Here is a 21,085-nt window from a genome sequence, read left to right as displayed (position 1 = left end):
GAAAAATAATAATAAAATACCTTACCCAATAAAAATAATTGATTTATTTAAATAAATAAAAGAATCATAATAAAATGACTCCACCATGTGGCATACTCAATCGACTCCCCCTAACATGACATGGGCTAGAATCATAAATCTGTACTTCTCGGGATATACAATTGCACTTTTATGGAATGTGCAGTTGTGTATTCCCAGTACATATCTACGATCCTTGTACATGTCATGTCAGGAGAGTCGATTGAGTATGCCATATGGGAGTGTCATGCTATTATTATTACTCTAAATAAAAAATCATAAGGAAATGGGCTGAAACTTGCCAAGATGCGGGTAAAGCAAGCTAGCTAAAGATTTGGACCTGTAAGACTGGCTTGGTCACTTGCTTTATGCAACTTCTTTTCTTTTTCTTTTTCTTTTTTTAATACCCTTCTTTTCACCATTTTTGTTTGGATGATTTAGACATACCCTCCATGTTTTGGGGAATATTTGGGATACCTCACTGTTAGGACTAGCAATGGGTCGGATAATATCCCTTACCCGACTCATCCTAACAGAGTTCTTTGGATATGATTACAAATTTTTTATCTAATTAAGAATTTGGATAAATTTATTCGTAATTATTTTTATTCCGAATATTTTTAGGGTCGGATATGGATATGTGTCCTATCCAACTTGAATACCTAATACCAAAATTTAATACGATAAATACACAATAAAATATATGTATTACCCAAAATTAAGATTTTTCCATCATCTTCATAATGAGGTATATATATCCGCTTGGATATCCACTTGAAATTTGAGTAGAAGTTGGATATGGATATCCTTTGAGAAAGGGGATAAATAATTGGATATGGATATCTTTAGCATAAGTGGATAAAAAATCGGATATAGAGTTGGATAAGGATACAGAAATAACTTCACCCGACCCACACCCGACTCATTTTCAACTATCTTATATAATAAATCTGGCGCTTTAAGTAAAAAACTACTTAACAATGCTTGAAAGCAAGCAACTGCTAGACAAGCAACAAAGAAAGAAAGAAAAACCCAAACAAGTAATTTCTCACACAAAAAGCAAGGTAGAACAACAAGCAAAGAACAAAGAATCTCACAAGACAAGCATTCTAGCCTACTTATACATGTACAGGGATGCTATTTTTCAAGCTTCAGTCCTTAGCATCTTAAGCACAATAGGTTGCAGCTTTTGATAGGACGAGTCGACCCCTTAGATCGAGAAAAAAAAAAAAGGAAAAATAATCATGGTCCTCTCTGAAGTGCAACGCCCTGAAGAAAGCTCATCGAACTTCATTGACTCTATTTTCGCTTCACGATATGTTCAAGAACCCCTTCCAAGGTTGGTACTTTTAACGACAAATTACATACATATAGGGTCAAGATTGGTGGGGGGTAACAATTATTTGTTACATTTTTTACAATACCGTCGGATCTTGTAATGATGGATAGCATTCGGGCAATGTAAAAAGCTTTGTAACGAATAGTTGTCCCCCGGTCTCAACTCATAAATATGAAACATTTGGAACTGAATATTGGGGTTGGCAATGTTAGCATATTTCTTTATTATACACTATCTTTAGTACAAGGCCACGGGCATATATTTTTCAATTTTTTGTCGTTTTCCAAGCATTCCTTCTTCATTGGTGTTGTTATCGATCGTCGTTAAATAGTGTACCCTAAATTAATCATTCTTATATTTATCTTCAAAATGTGGTGAAATGGCTTTCAGATATAGAATGGCAGAAAGGTCGATACCGAAGGAGGCAGCTTATCAAATAATACATGATGAGCTACTATTAGATGGTAATCCAAGACTTAACTTGGCTTCGTTTGTCACAACGTGGATGGAACCAGAATGCAATAACTTAATGATGGAATCAATAAACAAGAACTACGTAGACATGGATGAATACCCAGTCACCACAGAACTTCAGGCAAGTTCTCCGCGACATTTAATGGTTTTAATAAATTCATTTGGCCCTCAATATTTATTCTAAATGGAACAAAGTGTCTAGGCACACCAATTGGTCGACCTTTAGATGACTATTGTTATTATTTTTAATTTATCGAATGTAATTGATCATACTTTATGTCCTTCATGTATCCTTCTTCTTAGAATCGGTGTGTAAATATAATTGCACACCTTTTCAATGCCCCGACGAGGGATACTGAGAAAGGAGTTGGAGTAGGGACAGTTGGATCATCGGAAGCAATAATGTTGGCTGGATTGGCATTCAAGAAGAGATGGCAGAACAAGAGAAAGGCAGACGGCAAACCCTACGACAAACCCAATATTGTTACTGGTGCCAACGTCCAGGTATGCGCGTTTTCTATATAACTAATTGGTCATGTATTTTCTCTTGATAAGCAAATGGTTCACATTAAACCAAAATCAATTTATTGGATTTAAAACCTTCACTTGTGCTTGTAAATGTGTCAAAATTCTTGAATCTTAGACCTTGTATATTTTTTATACTTCTTAATACAAGAGTTGGTACTTGATGTCTAACCAAATTGGTGCCTATTATTCCAATTTTTTTGTTCACATTTATTTTAGAGAGCTTTTAATGCCACACCAACTTTTTATACTTCTTAATACAAGTGTTGGTACTTGATGTCTAACCCAAATTGGTGTCTATCATTACAATTTGTGTTCACCTTTAGTTTAGAGAGCTTCTATTGCCACACCAACTTTTACTAATGCCACCACCAAGATATGTGCTAATTCTTTGATGTAAATACGAATGAATTGAAGTGGCGTTAGCAAAAGTTGGTGTGGCAATAAAATCTCTCTACCTTTAAGGGGAGAAAGTATAAAAAAGGGCATGCATGTACCCTTATTGGTAAAAATAGTTTTGTTTATTACTAAATATGGTATAGACAGAAGATATCTCCTATCTGTTAAATATATTATAAAAAATGTAAATGGCACAAGAATTTTGATTTCTGATTCATCCTTATCGACGATAAAAATAAATGAATAAATAAAATATTTTTTCAATGTTGAAATTCGAATTGATAGAACTCGGTATCATTATATATAATAGAGTTCAATTTTGCATACAATGATACCGAATCAGTACGTATTGCAAAAAAAGGAGAAGGATTGATAGACTATATTCAATAATCCTTTTGATGATTTCAGGTTTGTTGGGAAAAATTTGCAAGATATTTCGAAGTGGAATTGAAGGAAGTGAAGCTCAGAGAGGGATATTACGTAATGGACCCCGTAAAAGCAGTGGAAATGGTGGACGAGAACACAATATGCGTCGCAGCAATACTCGGATCCACACTTAACGGCGAATTTGAGGATGTTAAACTCTTGAATGATCTTCTTGCCAAAAAGAACAAGAAAACCGGGTACAACGATCTCTTCTTCATTCACTTCATTCTACTTGTTTTTCATAACACATACCAAGGAGCCATATTGCTTGATTTGCGAAATCATAAGGATACAACAATTCCAATTTATTTTTATTTATATTTTTTTTCAATTTTTCGAGCTCCACGTTGGATTCTCAGAATATCCAAAATGCACATATTATAGTGGCAAAACAAACACTTGGATCAAATGTTACAATTAAATCTTCAAAATTTTGAGTACATGTTCTCTGTTCATTGTTCATTCTCACAAATTATCAAATTAAATCAAGAGTTACGTCTAAATCTTCAATCTTCAATCTTCAATCTTCAATCTTCAATCTTCATTCATCATTCACCATCACAAAATCTCATAATGGATCACAATTATTATTAAAAAACTCAGGTATGTTAAAAGAGGTGAGAGATGAGTATTTTTGGCACTTTAAAACTTTTGTTAAGGCGAGGTGGCATTAAGAAAAAAAAAATTAGTAACTAGACTATGACACCCAAAAGTAAGGGGGGATATAGAAAGAAGTCCCTTCCGCGGGATGCATTAAATAATATTTCTTTTGTTCGATAGGTGGAATACACCAATTCATGTAGACGCTGCGAGCGGTGGATTCATAGCACCATTCCTTTACCCGGAATTGGTATGGGATTTTCGACTTCCATTGGTCAAGAGCATCAATGTTAGTGGCCACAAGTATGGCCTTGTCTACGCCGGAGTAGGTTGGGTCATTTGGAGGAGCAAAGAAGACTTGCCCGAAGAACTCATTTTCCATATCAACTACCTCGGAGCCGATCAACCCACCTTCACCCTTAACTTCTCGAAAGGTAAATCACCAATATTTTCTAATGAAACAACTTAATTTCATGGTCGTAAAGTAATCTATTACTATTTTAAAGAGAATACTTATGTTTTACCTTAAAGACCTCATCAAATATATATTTTGCATATAAAAAAACTTACATTGTCACACCAACCTTTTTATAATAATAAAATTAAATAGCTTTGGATGTTAGATGGCCAAGACCACACCTCAGGAAGGAGAGGTCTTGAGTTCGAATCCCCCCTTATGGGTAGGGGACTGCATGTGCCCCGAGGATTAGTCAGGTGCTCTAAAAGTTTAGGATACCTCGATTCAGAAAAACAATGAATAAACGAGGAAGAAATATAAGGTTTTCCATTGTTTGATGTTGTCTCAACTGCTCCCTTCTTTCTCTTCTTTTGTTTTAAATCACTTTTTTTTTTCATAATTTGTGTTTCTGTGTTCATTTAATGTGGCATGTATGATTCTCATGTTGGTGTGTTATATAAAAAAGTTGATGTGTCAATATAAGTTCTACTACATTAATCAATATATCCAAAACAATCTAATACATTGACTATAAGGACAATTCTACCCTTATAAAAATATCATAATGAGATAAGATTTTAGAAATTTATATTGGTTGTGCAGGATCAAGTCAGATCGTTGCCCAATACTATCAGTTCCTTCGTATGGGTTTCGAGGTAAGATACCCCTCCATCTTTACTATAGGCGGAGTAGAACTGTAGAAGTGGTTCGACGCCAAAATGTGAGGGTTATTTTAGTCAAATTTTATATTCAAATTTTATATAATCAGGGTTATTTTAGTCAAAACCCCAGAAAATTGCAACCCATAACCTAGAATCTGGTGCTTTGTTTTCAAAATTACAAAATCATCCTCTTTTTCTTTACTACCATCACGAGAGAAGACGGGTAGAACCATAGAAGTAGTTCTACACCAAAATTTGAGTGGTCACAAATCCCTATTTTAATATTCAAATTTAACATAAACAGGGTTATTTTAGTCACACAAAATTGCAACTCACTATCTAGGAATGAATTGCTTTGTTTTCAAAATTACAAAATCATCTTTTTTTACTATCTAATCTAAAAATTCTTTGATCAATATTTTAATTTACGAATGAACCCTTTTGATACAAACCTTCTAGTTGCTAGTAAGATGCATTGGAAAAAAGGGGAAATTACTAAAACAGCTATATATATCGTGCTAAAATTATTGAGTCAGGCCATTTTCTCATATTTACGAAAACGGATAAGGGTAAATAAGTATGTCAAATCGGATTTAATCCAATCCACTTGTTATTGGATCGTGTTTGGGTCCTAATATTGAGATCCAATAAAAACCCAAACCATACCTAATTAGTTTGGTCCGATTCAGATCGGATCCATTGGCAGCCCTACTTAATTCCACCCAATGGACTTTCAAATCGAACCAAGTTTTTTCAAGTCTTTCCACTTAACTACACGTTGATCAAAATCATTTGGTGCAATTCAGGGCTACAAGAATGTGATGCAAAATTGTATGGCGAATGCTAAGCTATTACGAGAAGGATTAGAGAAAACAGGAAATTTTGAGATCATTTCGAAGGACAAAGGGATACCTCTCGTGGCATTTGCATTCAAGAATAGAGACAAGAAATCCACGTTCAAGTTGTCAAATTCTCTAAGGCATTTCGGGTGGATTGTGCCAGCTTACACTATGCCTGCAGATGCTGAAAATGTCACCATTCTTCGAGTAGTTGTCCGAGAAGACTTGAGTAGGCAACTCGTTGAGAAGTTGCTTTCGCACATAGAAAGTGCAGTAAAGGAGCTCGTTGACACACCTATTCATGTTCCGAGGATTTCATTTACGGTTGAAGTGAAGTCAAGTGGGGATGTGGGCGATGCATCCGTGCAATGGAAGCAAGAAAAATCCGAGAAGATTCACAAGGAGGTGGCAGTGTTGGATGGGAAGACAAAAGGAGTTTGTTAGCCACAAATGATGAATTTGAGGACCAAACATCCATTGATATATTTCATTGACATGCCATGGTTTATCTCATAATGCAAATATAGTCCAAAATAAAGTGAAATTTAATCAAAATTATTAAATAAAAATTTATATTGCCCTAGATTATTGCTATTATCTCGAATAATATATGAAGATTAAAAGGATATTCTATTATTTTAACAAATTAATTAAAGTGGGTCTGTTGGGATGCCGTGCATTAACAATTTTATTTCTTTAGATTAAAAAGGAAAAAGAAGAGAGAGAGAGAGCTGCTATTGGCACGCCAACTTTTACTTATTACATCCCAGTTAAAAATAAAGAAAATAAATGAATGGTTGAGAATAAGTAGAAGTTGGTATGCCAATAGAAACTCTCTGATTTTTTGTTAGATACATACTTTTTAGGTTTAAAATTTTATATGAGTCCAATCATAATTGTAAACAACTACTGAAATTGTTTCAACGAGTTTTATAATGTTCTGTAATGTTGAGATTATAATTTGAACCAATCCTGTGTAACATTTGAAGAGTGTGTTTTAATCTTTAATTGGGGTGTGATAAATAATTTAAGAAATTAGGGTGTCATAAGTAAAAAAAATTAGGGTGCCAATAGTAACTCTAGAAAAAGAGAAAAAAAACCTCTACTTTGAAAGAAAATTTTGGTGTCAATAGCCCCATACTTTGCCTTCTCTCATCGTGATAGTAAATATTTTTTTTTTCTAGGTAATGTGTACAATGCAACCTAAACTCATAGTTAGACTTAGGATTCCTAATCTGATCAAGGGCATATAATTGTAAGGTGAGGATTGCCCCAAATTTATATATAACCCAAAGTCTTGATACTCAGGCGATATGGGATTATCGCTTACACTCCCCCTCACGAGTAATATGCCTCTTATGATTACCGGTTCTAATATCATGTAGAAGTTAACGTAGCCTAACTCATCCTCACACAACGTAAAGTGAGGATTGCCCCAGGTTTATATATAGCCCAAGGTCTAAATACTCAGGCGACTATGACCAAATTCAGGTATGGAATTTTTCCTTTAACCCCTAACAAGTAATATACATGACATGATAAGTTGGTTAAAGTCTATGAGTGTTATCATAACTTATGTTTAAAATCGACTTGTACCTTCAAATTATTTTAAAAACTAAGAAAGAGCGAACACCACCTTTATGTTGAACCCACCATGCAAGTCATATAGACCCCACTTCAAAAAAAAATGTGTCTCCTCCACACGAAGCTACGATCATTTCTGATTATGACTCCATGGGTACAAGATAAGATGCTTATTTTATAAACAATGACAAGAAGAATAAAAATATATCTTTATCGTATACCACCTAATATAGAATATAGAATATAGAATATAGAATAATAAAAGTTCCATAATACATAAAAGTTCACACTCAAATGATACTCCTAAGCAAGAAAATTCAAAAATATCCAATAAAAGCAAAAGCAATCCCTTATCCAATACTCTTCCATGACCTTCACCACTCATTTCTTCCTTGTAGAATAACAAAGCAAAAAAAATTTATGGTTTGATCATTGTTGAACCCTTGATAACTGTTACGGGGCACGTAGCGTTGCTCACAACATAGTTGCTTACGCTCCCAAGCAAAACCCTGCATTACATTCATATTAGAGTGTCATTAGAATAAAAAGATTGACCTCAATTCACACACATCGAGATACGAGTGAAAAGCATATATGGTCGGTCACATATGCACCTCCATGTCAGCAAAGTGTGAATTGAGGTCACTCTGGCACGACTCTAAATTTTAATCGATTAGTAACCTTAGAATGAATTTTTTTTATTTAAAGTAAATATTAAAAAAAAAAAAAAAAAAACTCCAAGTTTCAATTCCTTAATCATGATTTTAAAACTTGCCAAAAATCAAGTCTCGATAATGTGATAGTCCATCACTTTTAACAAGTTCGAGATCAAAGATGACTTGTCAAATATTTTGAAAATATGGCCGAATTAATTGATTTTGTTTTTCTAAATGTAAAATAATTAATTTTCATAATGATTTAAATGTTTGTTATATGTGAATAACATGGTCAGTCTTGTGATTGAGGATCTATTAATCTACTTTATAATAAGAAAAACATTAATATTACTAAATATAAATATATATATATATATATATATATATATCTTAATAAATAATTTTAAAAAGGGGGAAATATTTTTGAGAATTTGAAGGTATGATGAAGAAGACCTTTTAATCATTCCTAAGCCCCTGCTTCCAACCACAAGTGAGCTAAGCTTAAGATCTTCAACAGCATCACAGAGCTTCTCCCTTGCATCACCCCAATATATCTTTGACACCACCTTCACCTATTCACACACACACACACACACATCAACTTTCATATTTTCATAATTTAAAAGAAAAAAGAATTTTTATTTCACTCCCTATTTATTGTGAAATTAGCATAACACCCAAAGATAACCTTAAATTTAGAAAGTTGTTATTGGCACTCCAACTTTTAATTATTACACCCTAATCTATTAAATTATTTATCACACTCCAGTTAAAGATTAAAACACGCACTTCAAACAAGACAATAGTTTGGCTCAAATTATACTCTCAACATTACAAAACATAATAACACTCTTGGTTCAATAATTTCAGTAGTTGTTTGCAATTATGATTAGGCTCATATAAAATCCTAAATCCAACAAATAGAAATCTAACAAAAAAATCAAGAGAACTTCTATTGGCACCTCCAATTTTAAGTATAATTAGACTCATATAAAATCCTAAACTCAAAAAATAGAAATCTAACAAAAAAAAAAAACAAGAGAGTTTCTATTGGCACCCCCAATTTTTACTTATTCTTAGTCATTCACTTATTTTCTTGAGATATTTATGACAATATGCACGACTTTTGTTCTAATTATGAATTCGGTACACTGTTCATGTTATTTACGAAAACATGTGCGTGGTTAACTGTTCATTTTTACGCATCTATGAACTCATAAATTTATTAGTGACGAACTTACAAGTCCGTAGACATGCAAAAAGTGAACAATGATCATGTGCATGTTTTGGGAATTAAAATGAACAGTATGCCCAAACTGGAATTTTGGCATATTCAATGCACGATTTGGGGATTCACCCTAATTTCTTTATTTTTAATTAGGGTGTAATAAATAGAAGTTGGGGTGCCAATAGCAACTCCCTAAATTTGATTTTCCTACATTTAACGGAACACATAAATAGTAGAAGTGCCTCTAATAATAATGTCAAAGCTCAGCCAGACGAGATTCGTTCAGCAACCTGTTCGATGACTGCCACCTATACAGGAACGCAACCTTGCGAGAAGACCTAGATGGAATGTGATCATCTACTCCTGGTGCTGATTACGTTATCTAACTCCATAACTCCTTTTTTCAGATTTTGGGGAATATTAGAGATATCCCCCATGTTTTCAAACTGGTGACATGAGCTCTTTGACCTTTGTCATCTCTTATAGATTATGAAAAATGACCTAAATGCCTCTATGTTTGGGCTTTGAGTCTATCAAACTCGTAATCATAAAAATAAAGCCCATGATCCAATCATTCATATTCAACGCTCAGGGTTAACCCATGGTGTGTAGGGCCCACTACATGGGCAGGACAATATAAACCGACATAGAATGCCACATGCGCCAGGTTGAAAGAGATTCAAGAGAAAAAATTTCATTACTAACGTAGTAAGATTTTTAAATCTTACTAAGGGCTGTTTTGCTGAAAGCGATTATCAATTGTCAATCCAACACAACAGCCCTCTAGATTTCATAAAAAAGACGGCTACAAAACTTCCACATATTAAAATTAAAATTGAATCACAAGGTGATCCAAGAATTGTTAGTAAGGCTAGTTGGCCTCTTATGTTTTACTTGTGTGTAGGCCCCACCGTATGTAAGGACAAACATTAGTACAACAGGGGAGCGAAATAACATGGCACGTGCTGCAGGTTGTAACAGATCATTCAAATTTTACGATTATAAACAAAAATGAAAAGTGAGTAGAGATCCCATACGGTGTCCTGTTTCTATAGATAGAACGGTGTCTACGTGGCACAATATGATTAAGAAACAAATACATTCGACTGCATAAACGGCCGAGGTGTTTTTAAACACCAACTAAAACGTGCCACGTATACACACCGTATTGGGTTGTCCTTAATGATGAAAAATTACCCCTTTAGTCCTTGAGGCAGTATCAAGAACGTCAAGAACCTCTGCATCGGGAGTGAGTCCGTACATCTTTGACACATTCATCTGTCTAAACTCTTCAAGAGGAATCAAAGCTGAAATATTACAGATTTTAAAATTATAAGAAGATTATTAATTAATTAATTAATTAAAAAGAAAGAAATGCTGAGAAGGGAAAGACGTACGTGATGATCCGGTTTCTCCCCAAAGCTTCTTTTGTGGATGATCGGACTTCGTAGATAGTACGTGTATTAAGATGATGCGATCTCCATCGTTCACTAGATTATCTACTGCCCATCGTACGGCTGATTTGCTTGTTACTGAATAATCCATCCCAATCCCTATTGTACGTGATTCTCCCATCTCTCTCTCTCTCTCTCTCTCTCTCTCTCTCTCTCTCTGTGACACCCTGAAAATTAGGGTTTAAGGACAATAAAATGGTTATAGTGGTAGTGGCAGGGCCACTTGGCCTATATATAATAAATATTTTACATTCCTTGTTTAAATTAGAATATGGAGATAAGGAGAATAATGATAGCTTCTTGAAAGATCTAGAGATAGATGAGATGAGGGACTCCTTTAATAAGACAGAATGAGTGGGTCCTTTAATAATTATAGATCAATGATTTGGATTCCATCAGGACTCCATATGATAACTTATTGAATCGGTTTTAGACCAACCCATCCCCTTGTCCAAGTCTTTGAAATATTTATAGAGATTTATCTAGCCCTTGAAATTCTGACTTCCAACAACTTCCGGGGAATCCTACTTTACGAAGTTTTTTACCCACCAAACCTTATTTTATTAGTTAATTTGTTACTTAACAAATTTTGGAGTGAATTCCATCCACATCAAATTATGATATCCAAAAATATGACCTGATGCTCTGATGCCGCAAGGTTATAAAGTAAAATTTAAAAAAAAATTATTTTAAAAAAAAATTATTTTGATTATAAATTTTCCCATGCAATCTACCAGTATGTGTCGTTGATAATTCATATGGGCTCAATGACTCTTAGTAAAGTTTGAAATCTTACTAAGTTAGTCAAATAACGTTATTCATAAAGTAAGGTTCTTGATGTAAGGGAGTTTGTAATAAATTTACATAAGAGAGGTCGCCCGGTAAATATCTCATATATGAATGGGTCAGGGTCTAATACTTGTAACAAGTTTGATATCGATCTGATCCATTGACAGGCATGGTTCATGACATGCTTTTCTTAATTATCAATATCATTATCATTTAGGTCTCTAAATAATTAGGGAAATTTAGAGTGTGCTTTCAAAGTGTTGACATGTCCTTCACTACAGTCTTCTATGATAGACTAATAAAATGATCTAAATGCTTTCAACTTCGACCTCTAGGATAATAAATAAATTCAACCTCAAGATTTTATTTCCTTTAGATCTCAAAAACAATTAAAGATTTTAGATGATGGCTTTTGGATAAAGGTTGAATACAAGGACATTTACATCATTTTGTCTCGCACGACAAGACAAAGGTCAAGGGTGATGTCACTATTTCGAAAAAGCATGGGATATCTAAAATATTCATCAAAACTAAAAGGATTAATGCCTAACTTATCCTTACTATAATTATTGAAAAATGCTACACTGATTTCCTACAACATTGCGCTAACGTGGTGGTGTGCACAAAACCATAGATGTTTTACCTCATGATATGAGTAGTGTACACTCGAGAAAAATCGATGGTTCTCTGCATAAACAATGTTGTAGGATGTCAGTGTAGCATCACTCATAATTATTATCAAGGGTATCATTCGATGCATATTTAGATTGTCATATGGACCAATCGAATTAAGTTGTATAGCATACCATAAAAGTTGTCACCTCCAATGATCTAACATTACACTCGTGTCAAGTCATGTCTTTATATCACCATACAAAATTGGACCAAGAGAATCATCAATATGTGGTGATGTAAATGAGCACCTTACTTTGAAGGTCTCCCTCACACTTGGCTCTGCTCGGATGTTTTTTAATCAAGTGGGATGGAACTTTCATTTCTATAGAAGATTCATTTATAAGTACATTCTCAATTTCTATTGTGTCGATACAAGGTTGAGGGACACAATTTTGGGATGAACATGATGAATATAGTGGGTCCCTAGGATGCCCATGGCACTTACATGAAGACTATAACGTGATAAAGTTCTCTTCAGGAAAAAAATAATGGGGATAGTCATTCAACAAAAAGCATAAGAAGTTTTGAACAATGTTGGAAGAAATTTGTTGATGGTTATCTAGTCCTAAATTCGATATGTTTCTTGTGAACGAGGAAGGCAAGGATCAATCTATTCCTCTTTTTTTCGAGAAAATTTAGTTAAAACATCCTACATGTGTGGAAAGATTTGGTGAAAGGTGGGTCATTGTTATTGAGGGTAGAGTTGGACAATGCTTTAAAGTAAAGCTGAAAAGGGCTTCATGGGAGGATCGAAGTGTGGAATAAGGAGTTTGGAAAGTGGATCAAGAAAGGAAAGAGGTTCTACAGGAGATCAAAGAGACTGAAGGGAAGATACCACCACCAAGTTTTTTCACATATTGACCAATGCCCACAAGAGGGAGACCATAATATGTAGTGTAGGTGCATAATTGCACTCAAAAAACATATACCAAGTGTAGGTCCACATATCAACTCTTCTATGTCCACAACATAGTGTAGGTCCACGTATCAACTCTTCTATGTCCTAAAGAGAACTCAAATCAGGGTGACACGTGGCTAAAGTAGAGCACTCGGTTGAATACGGCCAAGTGACCACTCTTGCAAAGGAAGAATCATGCTTACATTGGAGGATCTTCCAAGATCTTTAGAATGAGATATGAATCAATACAAAAAGGTGAAGGAGAATATTAAAAAGGTCCTCAATATAAAATGACACTAAAATTAAGGAAAGATTGGCAAGATCTTCGCAAGGAAGGTTGCCTAAAGAAGAACACTAAGAATCTATAAATAAATGAATCAGTGCATAGGTAAAGGACTTTTGACTCGTTCTCTATCTCAATTCTTCTAGATTTTTGCTAACTTGACCGTTGGAGGATCTTTGACTAGGAACCCCTCCTATAGCCTTTTTGCAGAAACCGAGAGGAAAATTTTCAACGAGATTGGAGTTTGGGGGTGAATTAAAGATCTTTTACCTACATGTAGAATTAAGATAAAATGGAACATGGTAGAAGGGAACGAGCACATTAGGGAAAGATTTATACAAAGTTGGTTTGTGTGAAGGGAATAGCTAGGTCTTAGACGATCTTCACTTTGAGGTTATAAGCTGGGATGACTAGAAAACCTTCCAGATATATAGTAACTCCATGATGTTGAAGTCTATTCCCTTGAACAATTTAACACCATCACAAATCCTTAGAAAGCCAATATTCTATGCCTATAACAAATAATCAAACTGCTCCCAAACCAGAACCATATAAATGTATTTTAGGTCCTTCAAATGATGCAAGTGATTAACAAATAAACTGTGAGGGGCTTGGATCCATATGTCACGGTCTCGTGGTGCGACATGAGATTTTCCCCTTCACAAAATCAGGAGGAAGCTGGAGATTTTGAAAACGGATTAGAAAGCTCTAAAATATACTAGAAAAAAAGTATAATAATCCACAAAAGTGTGGAAGAATCTAGAACAGTTGTGTATACCAATGGAATGTTATAGAGTAGGTCCAAGATAATTCCAGATATTTTAGAAAAATTATGGAATATGTAATCAATAATGGATTTTTCTAGATAATCCTCCCTAAATCTAGGGGGAGAAGTCATCATTGGTGATAATATCCCCTTTGGGATCACCCATACCTCTTTGGGTGAATAATACAAGTTTTCTTCTTATATCACTTTTATTCTCTTGAGTGGATGAGTGTCTTAGTTGTAGAGAAATCAATCCAAGAACGGTAAAGAAGAAAATAAATCAAGATGCAAACACACATTGAAACACAAAGATTTTACGTGGTTCCCTCAAGATTGAGGTACATCCACGGATCCACACCAATTCCACTATGAAGGGAAAACTATCTGTCAGAGATTACACCCTTTCACCGAGTAAAGAAATATATATACCCTCCAGGAAACTTAACTTGGGTTTTACATAATACCAATGAAATTATGAAAAAACCCGTGAGAAAATTTCTTTCGGGACCTCTGCCCCCAACCCTATCTTCCTGGCAGGGGAGCCAATGTCCCCCTGCCACCCTCAACGAGCTCGACCGGCTATAAATTGTGGGATGATGAACAGTATTCCTTGCTAACCAATACCATCAGGCTCCGCAAACCATAACATCAGAGAGTTTGAGGAACTCATTGGACTAAGGCTGACTTCAGCTGTAACAGAAGATTAGCTCAAGTGGTACACAAGCACTATTCAACAAGGGGCTATTTCTGTGACACGTAGCTCATTTCATGGGCATATTGCAATGCAACTTGGAGGTCATGGATGCAACTCCTATCGTGCCAGTTTTTCCTAGAGCCACTATATGCATTGGAACAGTAAATAAAGTAAATGGAGATATCATTCAGATATTAGGTCCTAAGAGGAATTTCAGTGGCAACCAAATCAAAAGAAAATAAAGATGCCTACAAAAAATTATTCCTAGTTAAAGCCATTCCATCTTGTGCAAAACAGTTTAAGGATGATTCACACACAAAAATGCAGAATATACCACAAGATATAAATTGTGCAACTATCTTGCACAAAAAATAGGTTCAGCATCTGGTGTAGGTTGTGTTCTTCGAGTGTACTTGAGGAGCAAAGCTTCAGAAGAGAGACCAGGTACACGTAAATCCCTAAAAGTCAAAGATCAACAACAAAACAAAGGAATTTATACCTACACCAAAAAACAAACATTGCAAAGAAATCGATAGTGATTCAAGAAAACCTTATATAGGGCTCCAAATCCTTCCATTCCCACTTCTGCCGCTCTCGAAAGAGCACCGCAAATCTCTCAGCAGGTATGAAGGGCAAAGAGGAGACACTGAAGGCACGAACCCATGTCTCGACTCCAAGCATTTCTACCAAAACTTCTCCTTCCAACATCTCAAAACTTGCCGACATTCCCGATGGGATCTTCCGCATCCACTCCTCCATGAAACTCTCCATCTTCCTCTTCCCTCCACTCAAAACATTTCGGGCAAAATGCACACAAACCCGTTTTTTGTCTAAACTCCATAGATGACTTTCATCATCCACCTTACTTCCATACATTTCCAAACAATGAAGCACAATCCTTCGTAGAAACCCATCAGACTCCATCACACCCAAAACTACATCTTCTATGAGCCCATCAAAAGACCATCCGTGTAACACCGAATTGTGCAAGAGCATGCTTAAGATAATGCCCATGTACTTCTCATCAACAATTCTCCAATACCCATTAATCTCCACAGCCGACAGACCCCTTAATCCATCCCTCAATTCTGCATCGCTCGACTGAACCCTTGCGACTAAATCGTCCCATCGATACAACCCAAATTTACCTTTTATCCCCAATTCTTCCAAATATTCTTCATCATCATCATCGTCATCATTAGGGCTGTATGGGTTCTCGGTGAGGAGTGATTTAAGCTTGTCGAGACGAGGAGCGACCTCGACAAGCTCCATATTTCCAGGAGCCAATTTGAGGACAGACGCGACGACAGATTCATTTTCTGTTTCTACAATTGATTTTGAAGGATCTGATGGGGGGATCAAGAAGATTGAATTCGAATTTCCAACGAATTTGAGAGCGTAAGTTGTCGAAGGAGTACAAAGAACGGCTTCTTCGTTGGATTCTCCTCTTATTATGACTCTACAAAGAAGAAATCATGGAAACTTGATATTTAATTTGATTTTGATTTTGAAACCCAGAATGTTGGAGATTGGGAGGAAATAGAGATAAAACCCTATAAATTTTGTGAAAAATTGGGGGTGATTTGTTGTACCTGCTGTCAAGGATGTGTGGGAGAAGCTTGTTGTCGATCTCGAGGAGGAGAAGATCCTCGTGAGAGCCAAAGAGAGAGTGATACGCGATCGAGATTGAAGAGTTGGGTTGAAGATTCAGAACTGCTTCTGCTCCTCCTCCTCTGCTGCAAACTGCTTCTTGGTCTTCCATCTCTCGCTCTTTCCCGCTCTAACTTTTGTTTCCCGCGCAGCTTTTATTACTGTGGAGTTGTATACTGTTTTAAAACACGACTCGACTCGGATATCCAATTAGCCGAGTCAACTCGATATCTGACGAATCAAATCGGTATATTCAAATAAACTTCTATTAAATTTGTTTTTAATTATTTGAAAATATTTTCAGTATTTTAAACTGCTATATGACCTTCCAATATTGGCGAACTTCAGGATCTCTACGATTGAAGTTAGAGTTGTGATAACATGACTCCCCCACGTGGCATATTCAAAATACTCTCATGGCGTGGTATGTGTTAATACTGTAGATTTTATGCCTTGGAATACACATCTGCACATCCTCATAAATATGTGTAATTGTGTATCCCAATGAGTAAAGATCTATGATTGTAGCATATGCTACGTCGGGAGAGTATTTTGAATATGTCGGATTGGGGAGTCAAAAAATCATTACTCTTGAAGATGTATCATTTTTCAGAGACATTGTTTATTAGAGAATATTAAGGACTCATGTGTTTACAAAGAGAGAGTTTTCACAGAAATTTTTATTCCTTGAGAATTGTATCATGGGAAAAGGATTTATATTGTTTGATTGCAATTATAAAAATTGTCAAAAAGAAAATTGGTTTTTTATTTTTGAGGTGGGGGTAATCTTGACAGAATAACATTTGCTGATGATGGGAAGATCATTTTTCTTTTTTTTTTCCCTTGGAGGTCTTCTAGGACAAAAATCTCTTTAGGTGATAGAATGAACTTTGGAGAAAATATACAATCATACATCTAGTAAAAAAGTTAAAGAAAATTAATTTTCCCGTTAAAAATCCAAATTTGGTCAGGCCCTCCATGCAAAGTGCCTCGACATCTACAAAAATTAGAATGAACCATAGAATCTAAATCTTCAAAAAATTAATTTATTTTTTCAAATAAATAGCTGAAGGCCCCTTCCTACTCTAAAGACCTACTTCATCCTCCTTCTACATTATCATCACCCTAATACTCAATCTAACCTTAGTCCAACCAAACACTGTACCTATTTAACCCACCATTTAAGCCCATTGAACTTAAAATTAAGCACCATACCTATTCAACTCACTATCCAACTATTACCTCAAGCTCAAAAATCACAACCAATCATCAAAGTGTGACACATGTCACCACCTTAACCCACCTCCTTCATTCACCTAATCCCAGCACCTTTTTCTAAAAAAACCACTTACCCACATCTCAACCGACACCTTTCTCCAACCTACCCTCATCATTTTCTTTAAATCCATCATTACAAGCCATCCTCACACATCCCCAATTCATCTAACACACCATATCAATTCTTTTTGGGCACATGTCATCACATCCTCTACCCTCCCCAAAAAATTAACAACCACTTGCTTACACACCTCATTTTTCTGACTAAAATTCACTTATTTCAACTCATCTATCACTCAATCTACAATCACTCCCTTAGACCCTCGTCCTTCTTGTAAACACCCCAATTTGAACGGGCCCACGCTCAAAAAGGCCCAAAAATACTGATTTTTCAATAGGATTCACCAACGAACCTCAAAAGCCCAAATCACTAAAAAGTGACTTTTTGATCGAACTGATGCCCCTAAGACCTCTTAATGGTCTAGGAGGCCCACCAAAAGGACTTGGCCTACCCTACGCTTTCCCAATATTCGCCACACCATTCCTAAAATCGAAAATGACGAATTTTCAATAAAATTTACCAACGAGTCCTGAAAAGTTCGATTTGCCAACACATGGCATCTTGATCTAACCAATGATTTCAAAAATCACAAAAAATAAATAAAATTAAAAAACGAGACTTGGGACGCCCACCACCTCCTATACCCTCCACCTCTCCACTTCCAAATCCGAAGAGACCTTAAGCCCACCTAAAGCCCATAAGCCCTCAACTCTCCAAAATCAATCCCTCACCCCCCCCCCCCCCCCTCTAACTTAAAATTCAATCTCATGTCACCTAAAATCCTATGACCTATCCATCCTCAAAAACCCAATCCAAAATAATCCTAAACCAATTCATAAAAATCCCTAACATTTCCTAAAATCCAAACCCAATGCCCCTAAGCCCAAACCCATATCCAATTCATATCTAACCCACATCCCTAACCCTTAAATCACAACCTACATCAACCGATCACTCTTTTATTATCAAAAGATGACACATGTCATCACTCCCTCATCAAACCACCCACTCATCACATTTCTCTAAAATATTAATTACCCACATCACATTTTCTCTAAAAAATCACATCAACCCACACCCTCCCCTAATCTACCCTCATTACTCTCTATAAACCTCTATTATCTCAAATCAAACATCATCAACCTACACCCTCCCCTAACCTACCCTCATAAGTCCCTAACCCCTATTTTCTTAAATCAAACACCTCCAACCCACACCTCTCCCTAACCTACCATCATCATATCTCTCCTTAATCTACCATCATCATTTCCTATAAACCCATATCTACAACATAAATTTACACCCATTCTCTCAAATCAAACACTCAATCTCTCTCATCAATTAAATATAAATTCCTAACATCTACACATCTTGCCACATGTCACCATCTCCCTCACCATCCCAACCACCCTTTTACACCCTTCATTCTCTTAAACCAAACATCACTCAATCAATCAACCACCTTCTTAAACACGCATCATCTCATCTTACCAAACACTTCACCTAAATGATTTGGGTAAGACCCAAATCATTTGGATCAAAACACAATCCATTTACCTACATTACATAATTACCCCTCTCCCAACTCCTAATTTCATACCCCCCACCTTTAAAACCTATGTCATTCTCTACTATCCCTACCTCTCACCCTATTACATCCCTCAAACCATCATCAAACATCTATAAAAACCCCCCTCCTCTTCCCAAAAATGGTTCCCAACTCTCACAAAAAATTTATTACTAAGTCTTAAAAATATCACTCTACTCTCTCTACTCATCTTTTCATTACTCTCTCACACTAACCTCAAAAGAGTTACATTCTCATAACTCACCAAGGACTCAACTCAAGAAGACATAGAAAAAGAAAAAGGAATGAGAGAAAAGAAAATAAAACCTTGAAGTTTCAAGGTGGGTGCAACAAAAATAGCCCCCCTCTTTTTCTCTACCCTCTCCTCCTCCCTCTTCTATCATCCTCTCTCATCTTCACTTTGTTTTAAATGGACTTGGGAGTAATGGACTTCAAGGCAAATGATCCATTAGGATCATCTCTTTCAATGAGATGATCCTATGATTAAGTCGAAAGTAAATCCCTACTTAGGGTGCACACACGTAACACTTTATTTTTCACTTTTTTAAAATCAAAATAATCGAGTTATTTGATGTTACAGCCACTTGGCGGAGAGAAAAGGGTGCCTAACACCTTCCCTTTTCTCCAATCGAGTCGCTTACCCCGAATCTCAAGGTCCGATCAATCCTTATCCATCGTGAGTCACTATATACCAAAAATGTCATTTTTGAAAAATGTACATCAGATAACCATTCACACCCACTTACAACATGAATGATGGAGACTCCAAACCATAGTAGATGTGGTCGTCGTAATGACGAAATCCACGTATCTACACTTCTAATCAAAATTCACTTAACACTCAACCCATATGGGTTGAAAGATCTAACCCATTTGGACCATAAATAACCAATTTACACCTTCTTCCATAAATACCCTTCTACCACTCTCAATTTATACACACACCCTGTAAAATCCTGAATTCTCGATTCGTATCTCGAGGAAATAAATAATGAAATTTTAAGAAAATCTAAAAAGTGAAACTTAAGGATAAAACTTTATAATATTTTTGATCATTTTTAATGGAATCTGACTTCACCATTGGATTCAAAATGATCTAAAAACATACTTTAACCTGTAAGCACGCTCAAATGTGAATCCAAACAGAAAAGTTGTAAAATCCTCAATTACCGAGTCGGATCAGACTAAAATAATAACTTTTTGTTAGAGCAAGAATTTTTAAAATTTTATCATACCATTGAGTTCGTAACGAAAAATTATTAAACATGGACTATTTATTTATAATTTTTAGGGCACAAAAAGTCGAATTATCGTCAAAAACGAAAATGACGTCAATTTTATGGGTCACCTCAGGTAAAAAATGTAAATTTTTGTTAGAAATAAAATTTGTGAAAATTGACCATACCATTAGATCTAAAATGAAAAATTAGATAAAATAGAGTATTCATTTATCAATTTTGGAGTCCGGATGGTCAAATTATCGTCGATCAAAACAATAGGCAAAATACCGATTTTGTCCCAAGATATATATAAATAAATTTTTTTAATTTTTTCACTATTCACTTTCGTTTTAAATGACCCAAAATAAGCCAACCCATTTTATTAAAAAAAATCATTTTTTCTTCGATCTTCCACCTCAGATCCTTCGCAAACGGTTCGTCGTCAATGACTGACGTAGAAGGAAAAAAGGTTCGCAACCTCGACATCTACAAAACCCACCCAAGATCCCTTCATTTTAATTT

The 21,085-nt window shown here is 35.5% G+C and overlaps 3 protein-coding genes across 4 annotated transcripts; 1 reads left to right on the top strand and 2 right to left on the bottom strand.

The window, feature by feature from the left end:
• The first annotated feature begins 1,173 nt into the window (after positions 1-1,173).
• On the top strand, positions 1,174-6,322 carry LOC147398000 (glutamate decarboxylase 4-like). The gene is made up of 7 exons (XM_086447106.1): positions 1,174-1,357; positions 1,748-1,952; positions 2,135-2,335; positions 3,164-3,378; positions 3,962-4,215; positions 4,842-4,894; positions 5,707-6,322. The coding sequence occupies exons 1-7, from the start codon at positions 1,263-1,265 to the stop codon at positions 6,181-6,183; spliced, it is 1,500 nt and encodes a 499-aa protein (XP_086303232.1). The 5' UTR covers positions 1,174-1,262; the 3' UTR covers positions 6,184-6,322.
• A 1,229-nt stretch (positions 6,323-7,551) lies between these two features.
• Positions 7,552-10,892, bottom strand: LOC147397999 (Adenine nucleotide alpha hydrolases-like superfamily protein). The gene is made up of 4 exons (XM_086447103.1): positions 10,605-10,892; positions 10,405-10,514; positions 8,433-8,551; positions 7,552-7,832 (listed from the first exon to the last, which is right to left on the bottom strand). Exons 1-4 carry the CDS (start codon positions 10,780-10,782, stop codon positions 7,742-7,744), a joined length of 498 nt encoding a protein of 165 aa, XP_086303229.1. The 5' UTR covers positions 10,783-10,892; the 3' UTR covers positions 7,552-7,741.
• A 3,036-nt stretch (positions 10,893-13,928) lies between these two features.
• On the bottom strand, positions 13,929-16,563 carry LOC147397998 (zinc ion binding protein). 2 transcript variants are annotated; one of them, XM_086447102.1, is made up of 4 exons: positions 16,359-16,563; positions 15,317-16,225; positions 15,101-15,224; positions 13,929-14,762 (listed from the first exon to the last, which is right to left on the bottom strand). In XM_086447102.1, exons 1-3 carry the CDS (start codon positions 16,526-16,528, stop codon positions 15,122-15,124), a joined length of 1,182 nt encoding a protein of 393 aa, XP_086303228.1. In that variant the 5' UTR covers positions 16,529-16,563; the 3' UTR covers positions 13,929-14,762; positions 15,101-15,121. The 2 variants fall into 2 exon arrangements, with proteins under 2 accessions (XP_086303228.1, XP_086303227.1); XM_086447101.1 differs by lacking the exon at positions 13,929-14,762 and having other exon boundaries at positions 14,933-15,224.
• Positions 16,564-21,085: the final 4,522 nt, after the last annotated feature.

Source organism: Akebia trifoliata, chromosome 7, assembly GCF_017979445.1.
Source record: "Akebia trifoliata isolate Shusen 1 chromosome 7, ASM1797944v1, whole genome shotgun sequence".
Classification (NCBI taxonomy): Eukaryota; Viridiplantae; Streptophyta; class Magnoliopsida; order Ranunculales; family Lardizabalaceae; genus Akebia; species Akebia trifoliata.
The sequence above is the reverse complement of the archived record's forward strand: the minus strand, read 5'-3'. Positions and strand labels throughout refer to the sequence as shown.

Coding starts and splice junctions, on each gene's coding strand:
- LOC147398000 (XM_086447106.1), top strand. CDS start 1,263: ATGGTCCTCTCTGAAGTGCAACGCCCTGAAGAAAGCTCATCGAACTTC. Junction 1,953..2,134: donor CAGTCACCACAGAACTTCAG/GCAAGTTCTCCG, acceptor CCTTCTTCTTAG/AATCGGTGTGTAAATATAAT. Junction 3,379..3,961: donor AAAAAGAACAAGAAAACCGG/GTACAACGATCT, acceptor TTTGTTCGATAG/GTGGAATACACCAATTCATG.
- LOC147397999 (XM_086447103.1), bottom strand. CDS start 10,782: ATGGGAGAATCACGTACAATAGGGATTGGGATGGATTATTCAGTAACA. Junction 8,552..10,404: donor CTGCCTCAAGGACTAAAGGG/GTAATTTTTCAT, acceptor GTGTGTGAATAG/GTGAAGGTGGTGTCAAAGAT. Junction 7,833..8,432: donor GGCTTAGGAATGATTAAAAG/GTCTTCTTCATC, acceptor AATGTAATGCAG/GGTTTTGCTTGGGAGCGTAA.
- LOC147397998 (XM_086447102.1), bottom strand. CDS start 16,528: ATGGAAGACCAAGAAGCAGTTTGCAGCAGAGGAGGAGGAGCAGAAGCA. Junction 16,226..16,358: donor CCACACATCCTTGACAGCAG/GTACAACAAATC, acceptor TCTTCTTTGTAG/AGTCATAATAAGAGGAGAAT. Junction 15,225..15,316: donor GATTTGGAGCCCTATATAAG/GTTTTCTTGAAT, acceptor TTTGACTTTTAG/GGATTTACGTGTACCTGGTC.